A 19,944-nucleotide genomic window follows, 5' to 3' on the forward strand; every position below is an offset into this window, starting at 1 on the left:
TTCATACTTTTTGATGTTCATTGAAAGTACCGCTTTAAATCCTTAAATTTAGTCATATTTGAAATTTGATATTTTAAAGTAAGGGTATGGAGAGTTTAGTCATATCCAGGTGTATTTAATAAGGAAACTTTCTTCCTTGTGCTTAAATTTCTTGTAGAATAGGGTAACAAATCGAGTGTCCCCACTCTTCATTTTCCATATTGCTGAATTATTTTGGGAAAAGCCTGGGAGGATATATTTAGAATGGAGGCATTGCTAATTTATAATTTGTTCTTCATTCCTGAGCATCTCAATCTTATTTTATTAAGTCATCATTATTGCTATGATCAGAGTTGGCATGACAGATGAAATATATTACCCTCTTCTTTTATCGGCCTTTTCTAATCCTAAGAAAATGTACAGATCATAATTAGTTTACTTTTTAAATTATCCTGGATCTTAATTCAGAATCGAAACTCTCCTGTAGTTAGTGGGGCTTGAGTCTCCCAGCCTCAGTTTCTCCTGTTCATTGCCAATCCTAGCTAAGAATGCTTCTCCTCACCAAGAACTTTCTCTCCTTCTTTTGTTCGCAGTCTATTTTGGAAGGCACTTGACCCTTTTTCTTTCATTGATCTCAGTTGCTGAGTTTCTTTCCCTAAATTCAGCCTCCTACATTGTGTGTCAAGAATCTTGGTATAGTCCTTCATATAGGAGATCTTTCTGTTATTTAAGTAATTTTTCAGACTAAGGATTGCTAACCTGATCTCTATGAAATAGATTAACTCCTTTTTGTAAACTTTATTCCTGTAGAAAAAAAGTTTCCAAAAAACAGAAAATCAACATCTCGAAATTTCAGACTTTCAGCGCTCGAGGGGTCTCTGGGGAGTGAGCCCCATTTCCTCAGCCCCAGCAGCAGAGGGAGGGGTTAATTGACTCACTCACAATGTCAAGTCCAGGTAGTGGCAGCACCCCAAACATTAAAGAGCGAAGGAACTGTTTTCGTCATAATAAAAACTAGTGCCAGTGAAAAGAAGGCCAGCTTTGGGCCATGACCCTAGAGACAGAGTTAATAATATTTTTAGTTCATTCGTGGAGTGATTTCTATGCATCAGGCGCTGTGCTAAGACCCTCTTATTCACATCTCATTTCATTATCATAATAACCTTTTAAGGTTATTATAGATATGACACCAGTTGTATAAGAAAGGAAATCGATATTTAAGACATTTAAAAGCTATACATGGTTTTACTGTACATGTTTAACTATACGTGGATAAACTGTTCATCTTTGACTGTACATGGATAAAATGGCAGAGCCAGAATTTGAACCCAACTCTCATTTTAAGCACTGTATTTTCGTACAAGGCTTAGTCTATTTGTGTGACGTTTACTTGCAAGGAAAAAGGTCTCTTAGAGCAGGAGGCTGCCCACCAGTGCGAGAGGACGTCTTCCTGGACTCAGATCAAGGAAAGCTCCAGGGAGACTAAGGAAGGGGACCGTCAGTAAGACTCTGGTGAGGGGTGCTCAGCCCCATTCCCCATCACCCCAGAGAACAATTAGCACTTAGAAATACTTGGTTCTAATGACTGCTGGGCTTTTATTTTGGACCCAGGAGTGAGTGACAGGGCAGCCAGGAGGAGAAAGAGCGTGGCAACCCCTGTCCATTAAAATAATAAACTCCCAAAGGCCATTCTGAAGACATGGTAATAAAGGAGCAGGGATTCCAAAAGTAGATATTACTGTTTGCGTGAGGGCAAAATATAAAAAGCTGACCCAGAAACCAGGCATAGAGCAGTGGGAGATGCATGTGAACTGAGGTATGCAAATATATTTTTTTTTGGAGCAAAGCAAGCAATAATTTCGTAGCATGAGATTCTCAGGACACTTTTGCCTGAAGTAAGTCCCAGTAAGTCCCAGCTCCTTCCCTTCCACCTCATTCATTCAAAAAATGACAGTTATAAGCTTACAGTCTATTTTACATTTTATCTGTAAAAGGGGCTGAGTAACTCTACCCACCTCCCGGGAGGATTAAATGAGTTAATAGAAATCAAGTCCTTAATTAACCGTGCCCAGTGCTCGAAAGCTCTAAATAAGTGATTCTATCATATGTTGTTGTTATAATTACATAATATTATGAATAAGCATGCATTATAAACCAAACACTCTGCTAAGCTCTGAGGCGAAGCAGTGAAAAAATCTATTTATTCAACAAATATTTACTGTGGCTGTGTCTCATATACTGTTCTAGGGACTCAGGACAGATCAATAAACAGAACAGACAAAACTCCTTGACTGCCTTTGAGTGGTTTATGTCCTCTGTGGCAGGATTAATAGATTAATGTCCTAGCGAAGGGTAGTATCGGCTCTTCTTGGTTTTGGCTGCTTACTCAGTGATGATTGTGGGATATTTAAAATTTTTAGAAAACGCAAAGCTAGGAGGAGTGTTTATTTTAACAGCTTTATTGAGATATCTTTAACACATAGAAATCGTATATGGTTAAGGTGTACAACTTGATGTTTTTATATACATGCATACATTATGAACAAATCACCACAATAAAGCTGAATAACTTATCCATCACTTCTATAGTGTTACCCTGTGAGTGAATGCTGAGTGTGTGTGTGTGTGTGTGTGTGTGTGTCTGCATGCATGTGCATGTGTGGTGAGAAGATTTAAATTAAATTCTATCCTCTCAGGAAACAAATATACAAAACAGTTAATATTAACTGTTGTCACCATGCTGTTCATTAGATCTCCAAAACTAATTTACTCTGAATAACTGAACCTTTGTATCCTTTGGCCAACATGTCTCCATCCCTCACCCCGACCCCAGCCCCTGGCAACCACTATTCTACTCGCAATTTCTATGAGATGGACTTTTTAGATTCCACATGTAAGTGAGATCATGCAGAATTTGTCTTTTAGTGCCTGGCTTATTTCATTTAGCTTAATGTCTTCCAGGTTCATCAATGTTGTAAATGACAAGATTTCCTCCTTTTTTAAAAGGCTGAATAATATTCTATTTATGTATCTATGTACCTGTCTTATCTCACATTTTCTTCACCCATTCATCTGTCTATGGACGTTTAGGTCATTTTCATATCTTGACTATTGTGAATAATGCTGCAATAAACATGGGTGTGCAGGTATCTCTTTGAAATATTGATTTTGTTTCTTTTGGATATACACCCAGAAATGGGATTGCTGGATTGTTTGGTAGGTCTATTGTTGATTTTTTGAGAAACCTCTAGAGTGTTTTCTGTAATGGTTGGACCAATTTGCATTCCCACCGACACGTACAAGGGTTCCCTTTCTTCTGCATCATTGTTAGCACCTGTTATTTTTTGTCTTTCTAGTCATAGCCATCCTGAAAGGTGAGGCCACATCTCATTGTGGTTTTGATTTGCATTTCACTGATGGTTAGTGATGTTGAACACCTCAGGTAGAACAGTTTTTACTGTGATAAACAATAAATACAATTGGCTGCAATTGGTTGCAAACGCGCATGGGCAATCAAGTTCTATAAAATGACACGGTTACTAGCAACTTTAATTTTACCATCGAGTCGTCGCCAGGGTGTGTCTGCCTTTCTACATCTATTTATGTTTCCTCCTTTTGACCTTACATTGGTGCCAGCCTGACTTTCTTGATGCAAAATGTGTATGAGCTTATCTCATGTGTTGAAAATAATAATCTGGTCTGGCTTGATGACATCAAAGTTGTCCCTCGCCTGTCCTTAAATATTTAATGAATCCTCTCCAGCTTTTCTCGCTCAGGAAATACTGATTTCTGCTTGCTCTTGACCTCAAGGCTTAGGCAATTTCAGTCAACTTTGGTGTCGCTTCCCCACCCCCACCTACCCCAAGAGAGGTTTGTTCAGAGTCCTTCTATCCCATAATGGTGCTGGTTGGCTTAGTCCAAATTTTGACCCTTTTATGCAGTAACTTGTATAAAAACTTATCATATAATTAGAAAAAATTTCCACTTCTAAGCATGATTGTGTGTGTGTGTGTGTGTGTGTATAACATATATGTATATATATATTTTTCTCTTAGTCCTAAAACCTAAAAGAATGGATTATTTTTATTATGGATTGAATTTCCTTTCTCAAGATGAAATATGTCAAATATTATAGCTTGTTGTATTTAGCTCCTTTTTTGGGTTCTTATACTGAAAATACATAAAATGTAAGAAATTCCTAACTTTGTCATTAATCTGGGTTTATATTTTCAAGTCAAAAAGTCTCAAAAGTCGCAAGAAACCCAAGTCCAAAGGAACCTTGAAATTCATTTGATTCAACCCTCCCATTTTTCAGTTGAGAAAATGAGGCTCCAAAGAGGCCAAGTGACTTTTCCACAGTCCCCAGACAGTGGGGAATGGAGCTACTGACAAGACTCATCACTGACTGTCAGTCACTCTCTGCTCATTATACTGATTCTCTTCTGGTCAACGAGCTATGCAATATATGGGTTTTAAATAGTGCCAAGAGATTGTCATAGGCTGACTTCCCCTGAGAAGACTTTGCCAAGCAGGAGGCTGGGATGTTAGTTAACTTGGTGCGAAGCATTCATATGATCGTCCAGGAAATACCACTCACATAATAACACACAAAATCGAATTGCTCATAGGATTGCTTCTTTCCTTTGTGGAAGAAGCAGGTCTATGGCTGGAGGAAGGAACAACACAATTGTGACAAAATTTACCCTCCTGGGATTTTCAGATCATCCTCAAATGAAGATTTTCCTCTTTGTGTTATTTCTGGGGATTTACCTCCTGACGCTAGCCTGGAACCTGAGCCTCATTGCCCTCATCAGGATGGATTCCCACCTCCACACGCCCATGTACTTCTTCCTCAGTAACCTGTCCTTTCTAGATACCTGCTATGTGTCCTCCACAGCCCCCAAGATGCTCTGGGACATCATCACAGGACAGAAAACCATTTCCTTTGTCGGCTGTGCCACGCAGTACTTCGTCTTCTGTGGAATGGGGCTGACGGAATGCTTTCTCTTGGCAGCCATGGCATATGACCGGTACGCTGCAATCTGCAACCCGTTGCTCTACATGGCCCTCATGTCCCACACCCTTTGTTTAAAGATGGTGGCTGGGGCCTATGTGGGTGGATTCCTTAGTTCTTTCATTGAAACATACTCTGTCTACCAGCATGATTTCTGTGGGCCCAACGTGATCAACCACTTCTTCTGTGACCTTCCTCCCATCCTGGTTCTGTCATGCTCTGATACCTTCACCAGTCAGGTTGTGAACTTCATTGTGGGGGTAGTTGTTGGAGTGTTATCTATCCTAGTGATCCTCATTTCTTATAGTTACATCGTTGCTGCTGTTCTGAAGATCAGCTCAGCTAAAGGTAGGACCAAGGCCTTCAGCACCTGTGTCTCTCACCTGTCTGCTGTGACCCTCTTCTACGGTTCTGGTTTCTTCATGTATATGCGACCTAGTTCCAGCTACTCTCTAAATCAGGACAAGGTGGTGTCCGTATTCTACGCTCTGCTGATCCCTATGATGAATCCCATCATCTACAGTCTTAGGAACAAGGAGATTAAAAAGGCCATGAAGAAAGCTGTGGGAAGGGATCGAATGCTTTCCCATGGGCATTCATTTTTCTCACCCTGAGCTGACGTTTGCAGTGAAGCTATGAGCTGAGTCACTTATGTAGACTTTAATGTGGTTTTGGACTAGTTGATCTACACAGTGATTTTTTTTTTCCCTTTTTCAATATTCCCTTAGCCAGTTTGCCTATTGGTTATTGGTAAACAGTTTGGCCTTTCTTGGTTTCTAGAGCAAATAACATTGCATAGATTGAGATTATAAATCAGTTTAGCAGAAAACTTCACCATGACAAAGACTGAACAACCTGGAACATCAAAATAGAGTTTGTGTCTGTGGGAGGAAAACGTTGAAGAAATGTTAGTCCAGCATTTGGGATGGTGATTCTCAAGGTAGGATAGGACAATACGGCATGATAACCTGAGACGGGAGATACTTTCTCCAAAATCAGTTGTCTTCTCCTCTCACGAGGTTCTAACATGCTTCCTTTAGGGTGCGTGAGCAGCACGAGGCAGACGCCCTCCCCTGTTTCAGAATCATGGCTGTCGAGAGCCACTATGACTGTTGGGGGTATGGGACTGACTTGACGTGTTCAGACAGGAACGAGATTGAAAACTTCTGGTTAGGCCCTTAATGGCTGAACAAATGGGACAACCTCCTGGCTAATTCAATCAACTATACAAAAAAGTGACCGCTAATGATTTCAACTCAACTACGGGATTGTCGTTTAAGTCCAAAGTGACAGCTTTCTAACCAACACTCTGAGGCATCTACGGGAGAAGAGCACACCTTCATTGAGGGTGAAAGGTGCTCTGATTTTGCTAATGCTGTGGTAAGTTCCAGAAGTGAATTTAGCCAAGGATTTGAAGAGAGTGATTTTTCTTCTCCACATTTTCTCAGAACTTGTTATGTGTCCTTGAACCAGCAGTAAAGAACTGGAATAAAGTTATTCGGCTGTGGCCTCTGTTGGGTAGGCTATAAATAAGTAAATAAGTATCTACTTGTGTGTCCTTGGACAAGTTACTTGGGCTCCATGCACCTTAATTCCTTATCTGTAGATAGGAATAATAATAGAAATTATCTCATAGGCTCGTCGTGAAGAATTAAATAAGTTGATACATGTAAACATGTAGAATAGTGCCAGGTGTACAGCAAATGCTCAAGAGGTGATATTTTATTATTATTATTATTATTATTATTATTATGCTGATTTATCACCATCTGAGTCAAAGAAATAGAAGACATTTACTTAGTTTGGTAAAGAATCTGATCTTTGTAATGGCTTTGATGCATTGGAAAGTGGGCCTGCAGAGACTATAGCAAAAAGTAGTTAAGAGATTCACTAAGTATTAAGTCCTCAGACCAGAGAGTCATCTCTTCACTGTCATTTTGCAGGCATGTGGCCTTATCAAGTTGCTTACAAGCTCCATTTTCCTTGTCTGCAAAATTAGGATAATAATTGTATCTACCTCATAAAATTAATACATCAATTAAGTGAGACGATGCATGAAAAGGGCTTAGCCTATTGTCTGGCATATGGCAATACTTAATCAATGTTAGCTCATATTATTAGTCAATTAGTCAATATTATTAATCAATTTTGTATGAATTAAGAGAAATCTAAGTTAATGTGCTAAAAAGAGACAAATTAAGTGCTTTGCAACGTCTACTCAACTTGGAACATAATGATCTCAGTAAAAGGCATGCCCGCACACCCCCTACCTCTGCTACTTCCTTTGCATATAGGAAATAGAAACAACTCAAGTTCACTGAACTTCTACCCTTCAGCTTACCTTTGGTGGCTAATCTTAAATTCACCTAATGCTAAAAGTCACTGGAAAACAAACAAACAAATAAATAATACCTCGTTTTAGAATTAAACGGAGCTATCACTAATTTACTATAATCCGTAATTTTTTTTAATGAACAAAGATTCTGACTATAAGGTCTTTATACCATCTCTCTTGTTTGGCCACACATATTTTTGTCAATAATGGAAATATTTCTTTGCATTTGGAAGAGATAAGGTACTTTTGTAGTTTGCCCAACTACCAAGGAGGAAATCATGTTTATTCATTAATGATCATTAAATTTAGTGCATAAGGTGGGGATTGATCACGAGGCTTGAATAAAGCAAAAATGATCTGGGTTTTCCTGTAAGCCACATGTTAAATAAAACTTCCTGAATAAGTGCATTTATTATGGAACATACAAACAGACATACACTAAACAGAATATTTTTGGCACTAAGAGAACCAGGCATTTTACAGCTATTGGAAACAGGACCAGGTAGAGCTGTTTCCAGGCAGGATTAACTAGCTGGACATGAATTCGGTTTAGTAAAATGACCACACTCCAGGGCGTGGCACTCATCCTTGCAACCTCCGAAAATCTTTTCCAGATGGGCTGATGTTTACCAAGCTCAGAATAGCAAGCTGCATAAACCACGATGCCACTTTTAGTTCTGAGTAAAGAACAAAACTGCCAAGCTTGTACTTGTGCCAGAGGCACAATTCTGTCTTGTTGAGGAAACCGTGTGGAAAAACGAATTACAATTCCTTTCTAATTAGAGAGAAAAGAATCAAAGTAGGTAATGTGTATCATTACCTGACGAGCCCAGCTATGTGGTCCATGTAGGATGAGGGCCTGGGCCAGGGCACTCCCAAGTTTCTCCCCAAGCATGCATTGTCCTCTTTTCTAAGTGACCATCTTCTCCCCTAACCACTGTATTATGTATAGATTGATTAATTGACAGCTTTCTCTCTCTCTCTCTCTCTCTCTCTTTTTTTTTTTTTTTTGGTGTAAGAAATCTTTTGTCTCCAAAATGCCTCTGTTACACATTTTATTTATTTATTGTTATCCGATTTTGTGGTTTAATTTTTAGAGTTTTCAGAAACCTGACTATTGTCCATATGTACCACCTACATTCCCCTAAGTTTTGGGGTAGGTATATCTGATTACTCACTCACATACTCACAAGTCAGTGACTGATGCATGAAATGGGCTCTGATGAGATTTTTAACTTCTTTCTAAAGACCGATAGTCTCACGATTCTAGTTTTAAACCTTGGCAAACCTAAAGATTGCCTATTCTGTGATCATTTACACACATGAGGAAACACTCGCATTTCACTTTCCTGTGTCCAGATAACTGATTTGGATCTTCCTGACCTACACTTGAGCAGGAAGAGCCTGACCGTTTTGCATATAAGGAAATATACCACATATCCTAGCATTATCCCATCAGCTTGATCTGTGACTACCTTCCCTGAATTCTTGGTGGAATGGGTCTGCAGAGACTATGGCAGAGAGTGCTTTGCAACATCTCCTAAATAACTGGGGAAGATAAACCAACCGTTTATATGTGCCCTTTGCTGCTTTTTAATCTTCTCATGCTTCCCTCTCCTCTTCTAATGCTGACTTCCTATGTGCCATGCTGCTTATGGATCTGGCCGGGGATGAGACCCCACTCTTTTCTACAAATAAGGAAATAGCCTTAGCAGGCTCTTGCAATCGTGGCTTGGAACTGTTCTAAACTGGATGTGGCAGCATCTCCCGTCTGTGTTGCCAGACTAGATGGCAGGCACCATCTAGCTGGAGACAGACTAACCGCACCCTTTGGTGAGACCACGCTCTAGAAATAAACAAGCATCTGGAACTCAGGGAGATCTCAGGGAAGAACAGTGGTTTCCTCTCTCAAAACAAAGTTTTTCTGAAATAGAACCACGATATCAGATTAAACTTAAATGTCAACATAAATAGAAAAACTGGCATGTGTGAACAAATATCACATTGACATTGGTATATTCTTATTCTAATAAACCTATTTTTAATGCAAAGGGACGCTGGGTTGTTTTCATCTTAAAAAAATACTTAAGGAGCAAAAATATTTAAGGAAGTCCCTGTATCAGACATACACTGAAACTCATAGCACATTTTCTTACAACTGTCAGCAAAGGTAGGAGCCTGGCAGGGTTGCCCTCATCCGTCATCTTGACCCTCAGTCAAGAATGCAATTGGAAATGAGACTCCATCTGGGGCCGAGGTGCAGCCGGGAGGTGTCCTGTGAGCCTGATCGAGGAGGGGTGAGCTCTGAGAAGCCACCTCTCGGCACACCCGCCCGTCCAGTCAACCTCCACTTCAACTTCCTTTTCCTGTCATATCCTTTCTCTGAGGCTTGAGAATCTAACAACTTAACCTGCCTAAAAGAAGGGAATGGTCAGGGAGGTGAGGATAATATTTCAAAAAAATAGTATCTATTAGCTGCTGCATACAGCAAAGTGAAAAAAAATTTTTTTAAGTGTTGGATGTAGATAAAACAAGGACTAAAGACATGTTAGAAGCATGAGCACAGCTTATTTTTTTTAATACATTGCAACTGAGTGTTCGGCTTTCTCCATAGCCTGGCCTCTTCTATCTCCTTGAAGATGTCCTTTCCCTGTAGTGTCTGGGGAAGAAAAACCCAGACCTGGAGGACCAAAAGACCAGGGCTTAGTCCCCTTTGGTGTTGAGTTACAAAACTAGAATTGCTTCTCTTTCTTGCATGTTTGGAGAGAGAAAATAACGAAGTGAGGTGGAGGGAGATGGAAAGGGTTCCTTCTTGGTGTATGTTTGGGGAGATTGAATATATTTACTTTAAAAAAATTTCCTACACACTTTGCCTAGTTTTCCCTCTTTTCCTCCTGTCTCTGCCCATCTTCATACAATCATTTTCTCCTCTTATCCTTCCTCTCCTACCCAGCAGCTAAAACCATGGGAAAGAAAGACAGAGCTGTCTTCCATGGCAGCTTGTTTAGCCTGAAAAGCAAATCTGTTGAAGGGTGATGTAAATATGTAGGCTGTGTCAGTACACTTCAGCATAAAGCTGGGCTGGAAAACCTCTGACTCATTTGATTAGTGTTTGAGATGAGAGGACACAGACCCAGAGGAAGAGTTGTGGGTTATTTTTGAGGGATCTATACTATCAGAATTGTTCCACTTAAAAAAGTCCAGTGTGAGCTGTCTGCAGAAGACTGTGGAGGGCATTGTTCCTGAATCGGGTTATCTGTCTGAGGCAGTGTCACTGACGTTGAATTCAGCGTAAAAATCTGTTCCTATGATTAGACCCAGGTAGACAACAAAACCCTGTTTTAAGAAGAGAAGTTCTGCTAGCTATTATATGCAGAGAAATGATAAGAACCTAGGAAGCCAGACAGACTGTTCTTTTCTTCACTGATTTTCTTTGTTTCTTTTAAAATGTTAATCATTCATTTATATTTCAATAAAAATAAAATAATGTATAAAATTAAATATGTGAAAGCTAGAAATAATTTTAAAAGGAATACTTTGTAACTTTAATCCTGAACAGAGTCAGAGAGATGAGAGAGAGAGACAGAGAGAGACATAGAGAGAGAGAGACAGAGAGACAGACAGAGAGACAGGGGAGGGGAGGGGAGGGAGTAAGAGATTAATTTGGGTTTATTACCGAATAACTTGTTTCTTCCACCTTCCACCTTGATCTTCCTTGTAAAGTGGATTGTGAAAAAGAGATGGAAGAAAGGAATGGAGGAGAGAAGGGGCACTTTAAAATAAAGGCTGGGAGATTCTCAGAGCTTAGAAAGACGTCGAAGCCGTTAGTTTCTGGGCATAGGAGGGCCTGGAGCATGATCCGCAGGAGCTTCCCAGAGACTGTGCCAGGTGGCTGTCATGGTGTGTGGGTAGGCGTGACCCAAGTCCCAGATCTGAGGCCTTAGGTTTGAACAGGGAACAGCAGAGCCACCAGACTTGGCGTTACTATGGAGACTCAGAGTCCAACCAAGAGGATTTAAAGAAAACTTAAGATATTTTTTTAGATGAAAGTTATGGACAAGTTTCATGCATGTTACATTAGTATTTGCACAACACTTTACACTTCATATAGTTTCAATGATAGACTGGATGTTGTTTTCTATTATCATATGAGGTTGGCAGGTGAGAAATTATCTCTACTTTACACATAGGAACCCTGCACATATTGAGGTCCTTCATGTTCTTTTGAATGTGGCAACAATACATCATGAATTTCACAAAGAAAGATTTTTGGAATATAAATGATTCTTATTGGCCAGGAACATGTCTCCCATTGCTTGGCCACAGTACCCAAATTCTATACTTTTAGAATTATATCACTAAAAATCTGTTCAGTTTAAAGGATTAAATTATTACAGTTCTTATCAGGAGGACTATAAAACTACTAACCTATTGTCAAGGGTTCAGTGAAATAATTAACTCATTGGCCAACCTATGCTGTTTTCTCTAGAAGTAGAACTAGCCGAAGTAAATCAAAACAAGAATGAGATCTTCCTAAAATATCTCTGTATCTCTAGTAATGGCAGGAGATAGGAGTTCCATTTTTAAAAAATAGGAAATAATGATGTGGGAATGATCTTAAGTAGATATTTTTAATGAAGGATTAGTAATGCAGTATGGTATGTCAGAAAGACAACTCCAATTCAGAACGCAAAAATTATACCTACTGTTAATAGAGGTGTGCAGTGTACTACACACTATAAGTGCTTCACAATATTATCTAACTTGATTCTATGATGAGCTACTCTGTGAAGTAGCTATTATTATCAGCCCCATTTTATAGTTAATAACACTGAGGCTTGGAGAGGTTAATTTGCTCAAGGTCACACAACCAGAAAGAGCTGGAAGAGCTGGAATTCAATCCAGATTGCCTGATACCAATGCTCATGGTTGTATCATAACCATGATAAATCATGGCTCTGTCATAAATTAGTTTTGTTTTATTTTATTTCTTACTCTCTCAGTTTCTTCACTTATGCTTAGGAAGTAATGCCATGTCTGTCTCACAGGGCAGCCGTGAGGATGATTCAGGTCAGGGAGTTGAGAAAATGTATGCAGGTATATATCTAAAAATGAAAGTACTTTGTAAACAGGAATGTGTCCACAGATGTAATTTATTGTTATCAAACTGTATTGCCAGCTAGTATGTCACCTTGGGCAAATCCCTTAGCTACGCTGGCGTCAGGTTCCTCACTTAAAAATTGAGGATATTGAACTTGATGATCCCGAGGTGTTTTCTGGCTCGAAGGACTTCAAGTTCATTAAAAGAGAAGTTACAGTCATGAGGTCATGATTGGACTGTGGAGAAGTGGGGAATAGATCCAGAAGGGACACAGCAGAGCAGGGAATGAAATTAGTAGGGACAAAAACTCCATGACAACAATGACTCCTAAGAACAAGTCTCTGGAGAGTTTTTTCCCTTTAATTGTCTTTACTCCTATCGCATTGGCCCTTAACACATTTATGCCAGTTGCGGGCACCTCTTTTGCCATGAGTGGACAGCCAGTTTTGTGACCCCAATTTCCCATCTTGGAGTGCGATAGGGCCCACCTGGAAAGTTCTTTTGAAAAGAAATAAGCAATTTCAAACTTTGGCAAGAACTCTGTCTTCCTGGAGCATCTGGGTCAAGGTGAGAGGGCAAAATTTAGAGAGAACAGGGGATTCTGTGCTATGTCAATATACATGTAAATCTTCTGGTGGGACCTTGGTGGATGGAGCAAGGTCATGGTCCCCAGTCTCTCGCAATCTTCAGCCCTTCCCTCTCCCTCACTTCTGCACCCCCCATTTAGGGCTTTTTCTTAGGTTTTCTTTCTCGTCACCTAAGTTCTCTGATGTTCTGTGAAAAGATTAATCTCTAACCTAAAATTTCAGGTATTACCTTAGGGTAATGGGAGGATGCTGAGTTCTAGTTCGCAATTTCTTCATGATGCGATCTGAAACTCTGTTACCTTCTGATTTTCACCTGTACAATGGGGATAACAGGATCATCTAAAATCTCATAGAACAAGGTCTATAAAGTCTAATACATTATAGAAGTTATTAAGTGAAGGCTGAATCAAAAATAATATTTTATTGAATTTTAGGGATCGTTCCTAAAATCAAAACATGCTCGTCTATGTTTCCCAACTTTGTCCATCCGAAGGACCCTTTTCACTTAATTTTTTCCTTGAGAATTCTATTTTTAAAATAATTAATTTGGTTTCCATTTCAATATATAGCTTGGATTCATAATTTCTGAGTAGCAGAACATAAGCTGGTCACTCTATAATGATATGACAAAGTACTCATGTACTCATGTACAATTTCACTGGCCTTTTGAAATTCTTCAAATAGCTATCCATTGTCACCTGTGAGTCTGGAGACACTAGTGTGGGTGACAGAGATATCAGAGATGCCCCACTTCAGGCACAGGTAGTGTTGGTATCACTGACCCTCCTAGCCTACTTTTACCTACATTGTTCTTTATTTAGCAACATTCCTGGTTTCTTAACATGATTTTTATATCTTGCACAGCCTTGCAAACTGTCCATGCCCTTAGTAGATCAGAACTGGAAAGGGTTTTGGTTAGCTAGAGCCACATATCCAACAAATATTTATATCAGTCACCTTTCCTTCTCCAAACTGTCTTGGGAGATGGTAAACACATGCTAAAAATTAATCAAAGAGACTGAGTATATTCAGAATATTTTTCCTTCCTCTAGCTTACCAAATTTTAAGAAGATAAATTTTATTGTGAAAAAGTAAAACAATCCCCACTTTTGATTGTTTCTCTTTGTCGAACTTCTCATTTTGTTCATGCATTGTTTTCTTAATTTCATTTAGTCGCCTACTTGTTCTTGTAGTTCACTAAATTTCCTTAAGAAATTTCTTCTAAATTCTTTGTCAGTTTGTAGATCTCCATTTCTTTAGGGCCACTTATTAGAACTTTATTAATTCCCTTCAATAGTGTTACAGTTACCTGAGTTTTTACAATCCTTGATTCCTTACATTGGTGTCTGCACATTTGAGTAAATGGTCTCTACTTCCAGACTTTACAAGCTGTTTTGGCAGAGAGTAGTTCTTTACCAGTCAGCTCAGCTCGGGCTTTGGGTAGTAGCATCCAAGTGGTCAACTGGTAGCATCAACTGGTAGCATCCTTGGGCAGGTGGGGCTTGCTTTTAGAGTCTGATTTTTGGTGAGGCCACTGCACTAGTTCTGAGGGCATATCATTGGCTGTGAACAGTTAGATAACTGTTCATTTGGTTTTCTGGCCAAATGTGTCTGTAGGGTGGGCTCTGTTGTTACCTGGATTCTCTAGTCAGGCTTCCTAGCAGGGCAGAGCTGGTACCACACTTAGCAGGAGGTGGAGCTGTTAATTAGCTTCACTGCCTGGGCAGGGCTGAAGAATGAGCCCCAAGGATGGTATAAGTCATTAATTGGGGACCTAAATCAGGCACAGCTGCGCACCAAGTCTCCTGGCCACATGGAGCCATCGCCTCTGCTCTACAGGCAGGCATAGCTACTGGCTGGGCTCTCTGCTCATGTGGCACTGCAAGTGGGGCTAGGAATGGGCTACATAGCTTTCCAGGTGCTGTGGCTAGGTTTTCTACGTAGGCGGGGCTGAAGGCTGTATTCAGCAGTGGATAGGGCATTGAATTAGCTTCCCTGCCTAATCATGGCCACAGAACTGGTCCTATGACTGGCAAGTCTTCTTGTTATGGACCAAATCAGGCAAAATTGCGTACCAACCTTCCTGGCCCTGTGGGGTCAGTGGCTTGGCTCTGCAGATGGGCAGAGCCATGGGCCAGGCTCTCCAGTCAAGTGCTGCTGAACTATGCAGCTTCCGGGGTGCTCTGACCAGGTTTCCTGCTTGGACAGGGGGGTGGCACTCAGCATTGCAGGGCTATGCATTAATTTCCCTGCCCAGGCACAGTGGCATAACAGGCTTCAAGGCTGGCAGTGCTCATTTATTGGGGTCCCCAATCAGATAAAACTGTGCAGACGGGGCCACTGGATCAACTCTGTAGAAGGTCAGAGCAACAGGCTGGGCCCTTTGCTCAGGTACTGCTGGGCTATGCAGCTTCCCAGATGTTCCAGCCAGGCTTTCTGTCTGGGCGAGGTCAGGGAATACACTCAGCAGTAGGTGGGGCTATGAATTAGCTTCCTTGTCTGAAAAGAGTGTTTTGGGGGGCCCATAGCTTTGTGTGTTATGTTCAGATGTGCAAATTATGACCTGCTGAATGAAGAGGCACAATCCACTCACATGGGGTTGGCGGGTAGCTCGCTCAGCATCTAAGCTCCCACTTTAGAGAAGTGAAAATCCTAGAGCCATGTCGATTGAAGGCACAGTTTCAGTACACTCATACAAAGGAAATAACGTGACAATAGTTTTTACTTACGGATTCCAGAAATGAGAAGTGGGGTACGACGAGCCAGGGGTAGTCGTCTGTCCCAGGTCATGAGTGAGAGCAGACAGGGAATCTTCTGACCCAGACAGTGAAGAGTTTCCTCTTTTCCAGTGCTCGGTGGAGGGAAAGGAATGGCCTGCCTGAATTGTCATGCTATCCTTTCATCGAGTCAGCAACACATTCTCTTGTCTCTTCTCTGATTTTAGGAGCACCAAGCTACTAATGACTGGGAGAGGAAATATTACAGATGTCACCTATTTCATCCTCTTGGGGTTCTCAGATTTCCCCAGAATCTTAACAGCTCTGTTCGTTGTCTTCTTGTTTACCTACATTACAACTGTGACTTGGAATCTGAGCCTCATTATCTTAATAAAGATGGATTCCCACCTCCACACACCCATGTACTTCTTCCTCAGTAACCTATCCTTCATAGATATCTGCTATGCGACCTCCACAGCCCCAAAGATGCTCTCCAAATTCTTCCAAGAGAAGCAAATGATCACCTTAGTGGGTTGCGCTGTTCAGTACTTCATCTTTTCAACCATGGGACTGAGTGAGTCTTGTCTCATGACAGCCATGGCTTATGACCGATATGCTGCCATCTGTAATCCACTTCTCTATTCATCAATCATGTCACCCGCCCTCTGTGTGCGAATGCTGCTGGGGTCCTATATGGCTGGTCTCTCTGCTTCTTTATCTCAATTGTGTGTCATCCTTCAGCTCCACTTCTGCGGGCCTAATACCATCAACCACTTCTTCTGTGACCTGCCCCAACTCTTAGCCCTGTCTTGCGCTGACACTTTCTTTGTACATATCATGACTGCTATATTAACACTGATCTTTGGGATAGTAAATGCCCTTGTGATCATGATATCTTATGTCTATATTGTCATCTCCATCATGAAGATCACGTCAGCTAAAGGCAGGTCCAAGGCTTTCAACACCTGTGCTTCTCACCTGACAGCAGTTAGCCTCTTCTATACCTCAGGCATATTTGTCTATTTGATGTCCAGCTCTGGCGGTTCCTCCAGCTTCGACAGATTTGCATCGGTCTTCTACACTGTGTTGATTCCCATGTTGAATCCCTTGATTTACAGTCTGAGGAATAAGGAAATCAAAGGTGCCTTGAACAGGTTGCGAAAACACAAGGGGTGTTGCTGAGGTTAAGGATTCTGAGATTTTTGACAGATTTGTCTTTGTCAGAATATCAGCTTAACCCACAATATTATGCACATGAATGGATTATAACAAAATTCATAATCCTTTCAGACAGAGAATATAAATTTTGACACAGATAATATGACAAAATGGAGCAAAGCTTACTCAATGCCACACAAACACAGTACCTTTAAGTCCTAGGGGTTCATTACTTTCACCCTACATGAAGAATGGCCTTGTCACTTGTTAATCTACCTGAAAATATTTGTGAAACACCAAGGTTTAGAAACTCGGCATTTTTTTATTTGACACTGAGATTGAGTCCTGTTTCATCTCAGACCCCTGACCCTAAAGGAGAGATACCTGACAGAGGCACCCCGGATGATAGGAACCTTGTCTCCAAAATATTCTGATGAAGAATAATCCAGACATGGTGGTGACTAATGTTTGTTCTGTGTTTCTGACCAGGGTGAGAAGGGATGGAGAGAGGGGACATGCTTTTGTAGAGAAACAAATCTATACAACTTTCTTGGTTGTGCATCTTGGGAGGACGGGTCTGAGATAGTTAATGTTTTTCTAAGGCCTCTCTTAGGGACTAATCATCTAATACCTGTCTGGTCACATCCTAGTCTCCACCAGCTAAGTCTAAGTCTAAGAAGGAGGAGGTGATTTGAGTCTTAAAGAAGAATGGAAGGACGTGTGTAGCCCCTTTAGTGCCGTTTACTTATGAGTCTGATGGTGTAATTTCTTATATCTAGTGTCCAGTGGGATTTCTGATGGGAGATAATGTTCAAAATCCATGTCACAGCCAATAGCAATTTCCGATATTATGGGACTCAAATATCTTTTTCTCTCCTCCCATTAAATCTGGAAAATTAGCCCTTGCTTTTTATAGCCAGTGGGATTACACTACCAAGTCATTTCTGACACTTGAATCATGCGTCCAAGTTTGGCGTGAGGAGGCTTGTGTGAAAATTCATTGTAATAATAGAGTTACTGAATACGCAATATTGCAGAGACTAAGAACAAACATGGAAAGCTGATAACACATTCTTTCCTATTTTCTGTGCTCAGCATTTTATGTCCTAGAGATTTCTGGTTGTACGGGGTGATATGAAGGATGGAGAAGTAAGATGGTTATGGTTACTTTAATGCTAATATTTCACAGGAGATCTCAAGGGCCAGGAGAGTAATAGATAGTGGGATAGGCAGGGTTCTCAACTCTGGTTAGTTACCACTGTCCAAAGGAGGAAATAAAGCTTATGGCCTTAATGGTTTGGTTAAAAAGAGGAACAAGATGTGTAACAACTTGTTGATTTGACAGATCGTCCAGACTCAAACAAACTGATATAAACAAGACATCATGACCTTCACATATCATCCTTGGAGATTCATTGGTTTCTTAAGGAATGTTTTTGGGGTTTCGATGAATTATTTTATTCAGTTAAGGACTATAAGTAAAACGGTATATGAAGCCTTTGCCAAATCTTCCATGAGTTTACACATGAACGGGATTGAGAGAGGGGATTGTCGAACCACTGGGAGAGAACATATGGAATTACCCTATGCCAAGGAAACTGTCCTATGAATAGAGCGTGTTTACTCCCCCACCGCATAGCCACGCATAAGCATGTTCTTTGAAGCACTGCTCTTTAAAATGTGCAAAAATGTATGAGATGCCTGTTCCTCAGGGGCCACGAGGGATTCCTCAGGATAGAGAACTCTGTTAGGTGTTAGATGTTAGGTGTTAGTGGAGGATATTTCCATAATATTGTACAGATGAACCTCTCAATGGGTTCAGATGAGCTCACGGAGGTGATGAATAGGAGCTGCTGATGGCGATTGGAAGTTGATATTCTGGGAGCAGCTGTGGGTGGGCGAGGTTCCTGAGAACTGCTGTCTTCCAAGAACTGCCTCCATGAGATACTGTTGAGAATGATCAGCTAGAGATACCGATGGTAAAATGCCATTAAAGTATTATTTTAAAGAAAAAAAAAACGGAGAAAACAAAATGTGGTTGCCCATGAAGAACATTTAGACCAATGGTACATTCCAGATCCTACTCTTAGATGAACCACGTATTCTAAACTAGGTCAGTCTCTGGAACAAACAAGATAGTTCAGCTTGCCTGCAGTAATTGCACAGAGATTTGGCCATGGAATATCACAGGTGTACAGACTTCACTAAGTGTTTTTAGACAAATACATCGAGGTAGGTGGCAAGGATGAAAAGAGAAATAAGAAAGGTTTCCTGTTCTCATGTCTAGTTAGGAGACAGACTCATATATAAAATAATAAATTTTACATTTTAAGTGTAGTTCAGGGCAAGATGATTAAAACAGACCCACAGAAATGCAAATCAAAACCACAATGAGATCCCATCTCATACCTGTTAGAATGGCCATCATCAATAGGAAAAATAATAACAAGTGTTGATATGAGGATGAAGAGAGAAAGGAACCCATATACACTACTGTTGAGACTGCAAATTGATACAAACAGTATGGAAAACAGTGTGGAGGTGTCTCAAAAACCGAAGAATTGATCTACCTTATGATCCAGCAATCCCTCTACTGGGTATTTACCCAAAGACTTGGAAACATTTATCATCAGATATATTTGCTCACCGATGTTCATAGCAGCATTATTCATGGTAGCCAGAACATGGAAGCAACCGAAGTGTCCTACAATAGATGTTTGAATAAAGAAGATGTGGTACATGTATATAGTGGAATATTACTCAGCCATAAGAAGAGATGAAATACTGCCAATTGCGACAACATGGCTGGATCTCGAGATAATCATGCTAAGTGAAATAAGCGAGATGGAAAAAGTTGAAAACCACATGATATATGTATGATATAAATCTAAAAGCAACCCCAAAAAAACCCATGAAAAACAGAGACTCATGGACATAGACAATAGAATAGTGGTTACCAAAGGGTGGGGGTGGGGGTGGGGAGGTAGATGGGGTAAAGTGGATAAAATATGTGGTGACAGAAATAAATCTAACTATGGATGGTGAACACACAG

The 19,944-nt window shown here is 40.5% G+C and overlaps 2 protein-coding genes across 2 annotated transcripts; both read left to right on the top strand.

Annotated features, from left to right (window-relative positions):
* Nucleotides 1-4,626: 4,626 nt before the first annotated feature.
* LOC120600788 (olfactory receptor 5A2) lies at nt 4,627-5,641 on the top strand. The gene has a single exon (XM_039860319.1). The coding sequence runs from the start codon at nt 4,642-4,644 to the stop codon at nt 5,605-5,607; it is 966 nt and encodes a 321-aa protein (XP_039716253.1). The 5' UTR covers nt 4,627-4,641; the 3' UTR covers nt 5,608-5,641.
* A 10,335-nt stretch (nt 5,642-15,976) lies between these two features.
* Nucleotides 15,977-16,915, top strand: LOC120600791 (olfactory receptor 5AN1-like). Its single transcript, XM_039860322.1, has one exon. The coding sequence runs from the start codon at nt 15,977-15,979 to the stop codon at nt 16,913-16,915; it is 939 nt and encodes a 312-aa protein (XP_039716256.1).
* Nucleotides 16,916-19,944: the final 3,029 nt, after the last annotated feature.

This window comes from Pteropus medius, unplaced genomic scaffold, assembly GCF_902729225.1.
Source record: "Pteropus medius unplaced genomic scaffold, Ma_sr-lr_union100, whole genome shotgun sequence".
NCBI classification, from domain to species: Eukaryota; Metazoa; Chordata; class Mammalia; order Chiroptera; family Pteropodidae; genus Pteropus; species Pteropus medius.

Excerpts from the sequence above, each read along its gene's own strand:
- LOC120600788 (XM_039860319.1), top strand. The coding sequence starts at position 4,642 with ATGGCTGGAGGAAGGAACAACACAATTGTGACAAAATTTACCCTCCTG.
- LOC120600791 (XM_039860322.1), top strand. The coding sequence starts at position 15,977 with ATGACTGGGAGAGGAAATATTACAGATGTCACCTATTTCATCCTCTTG.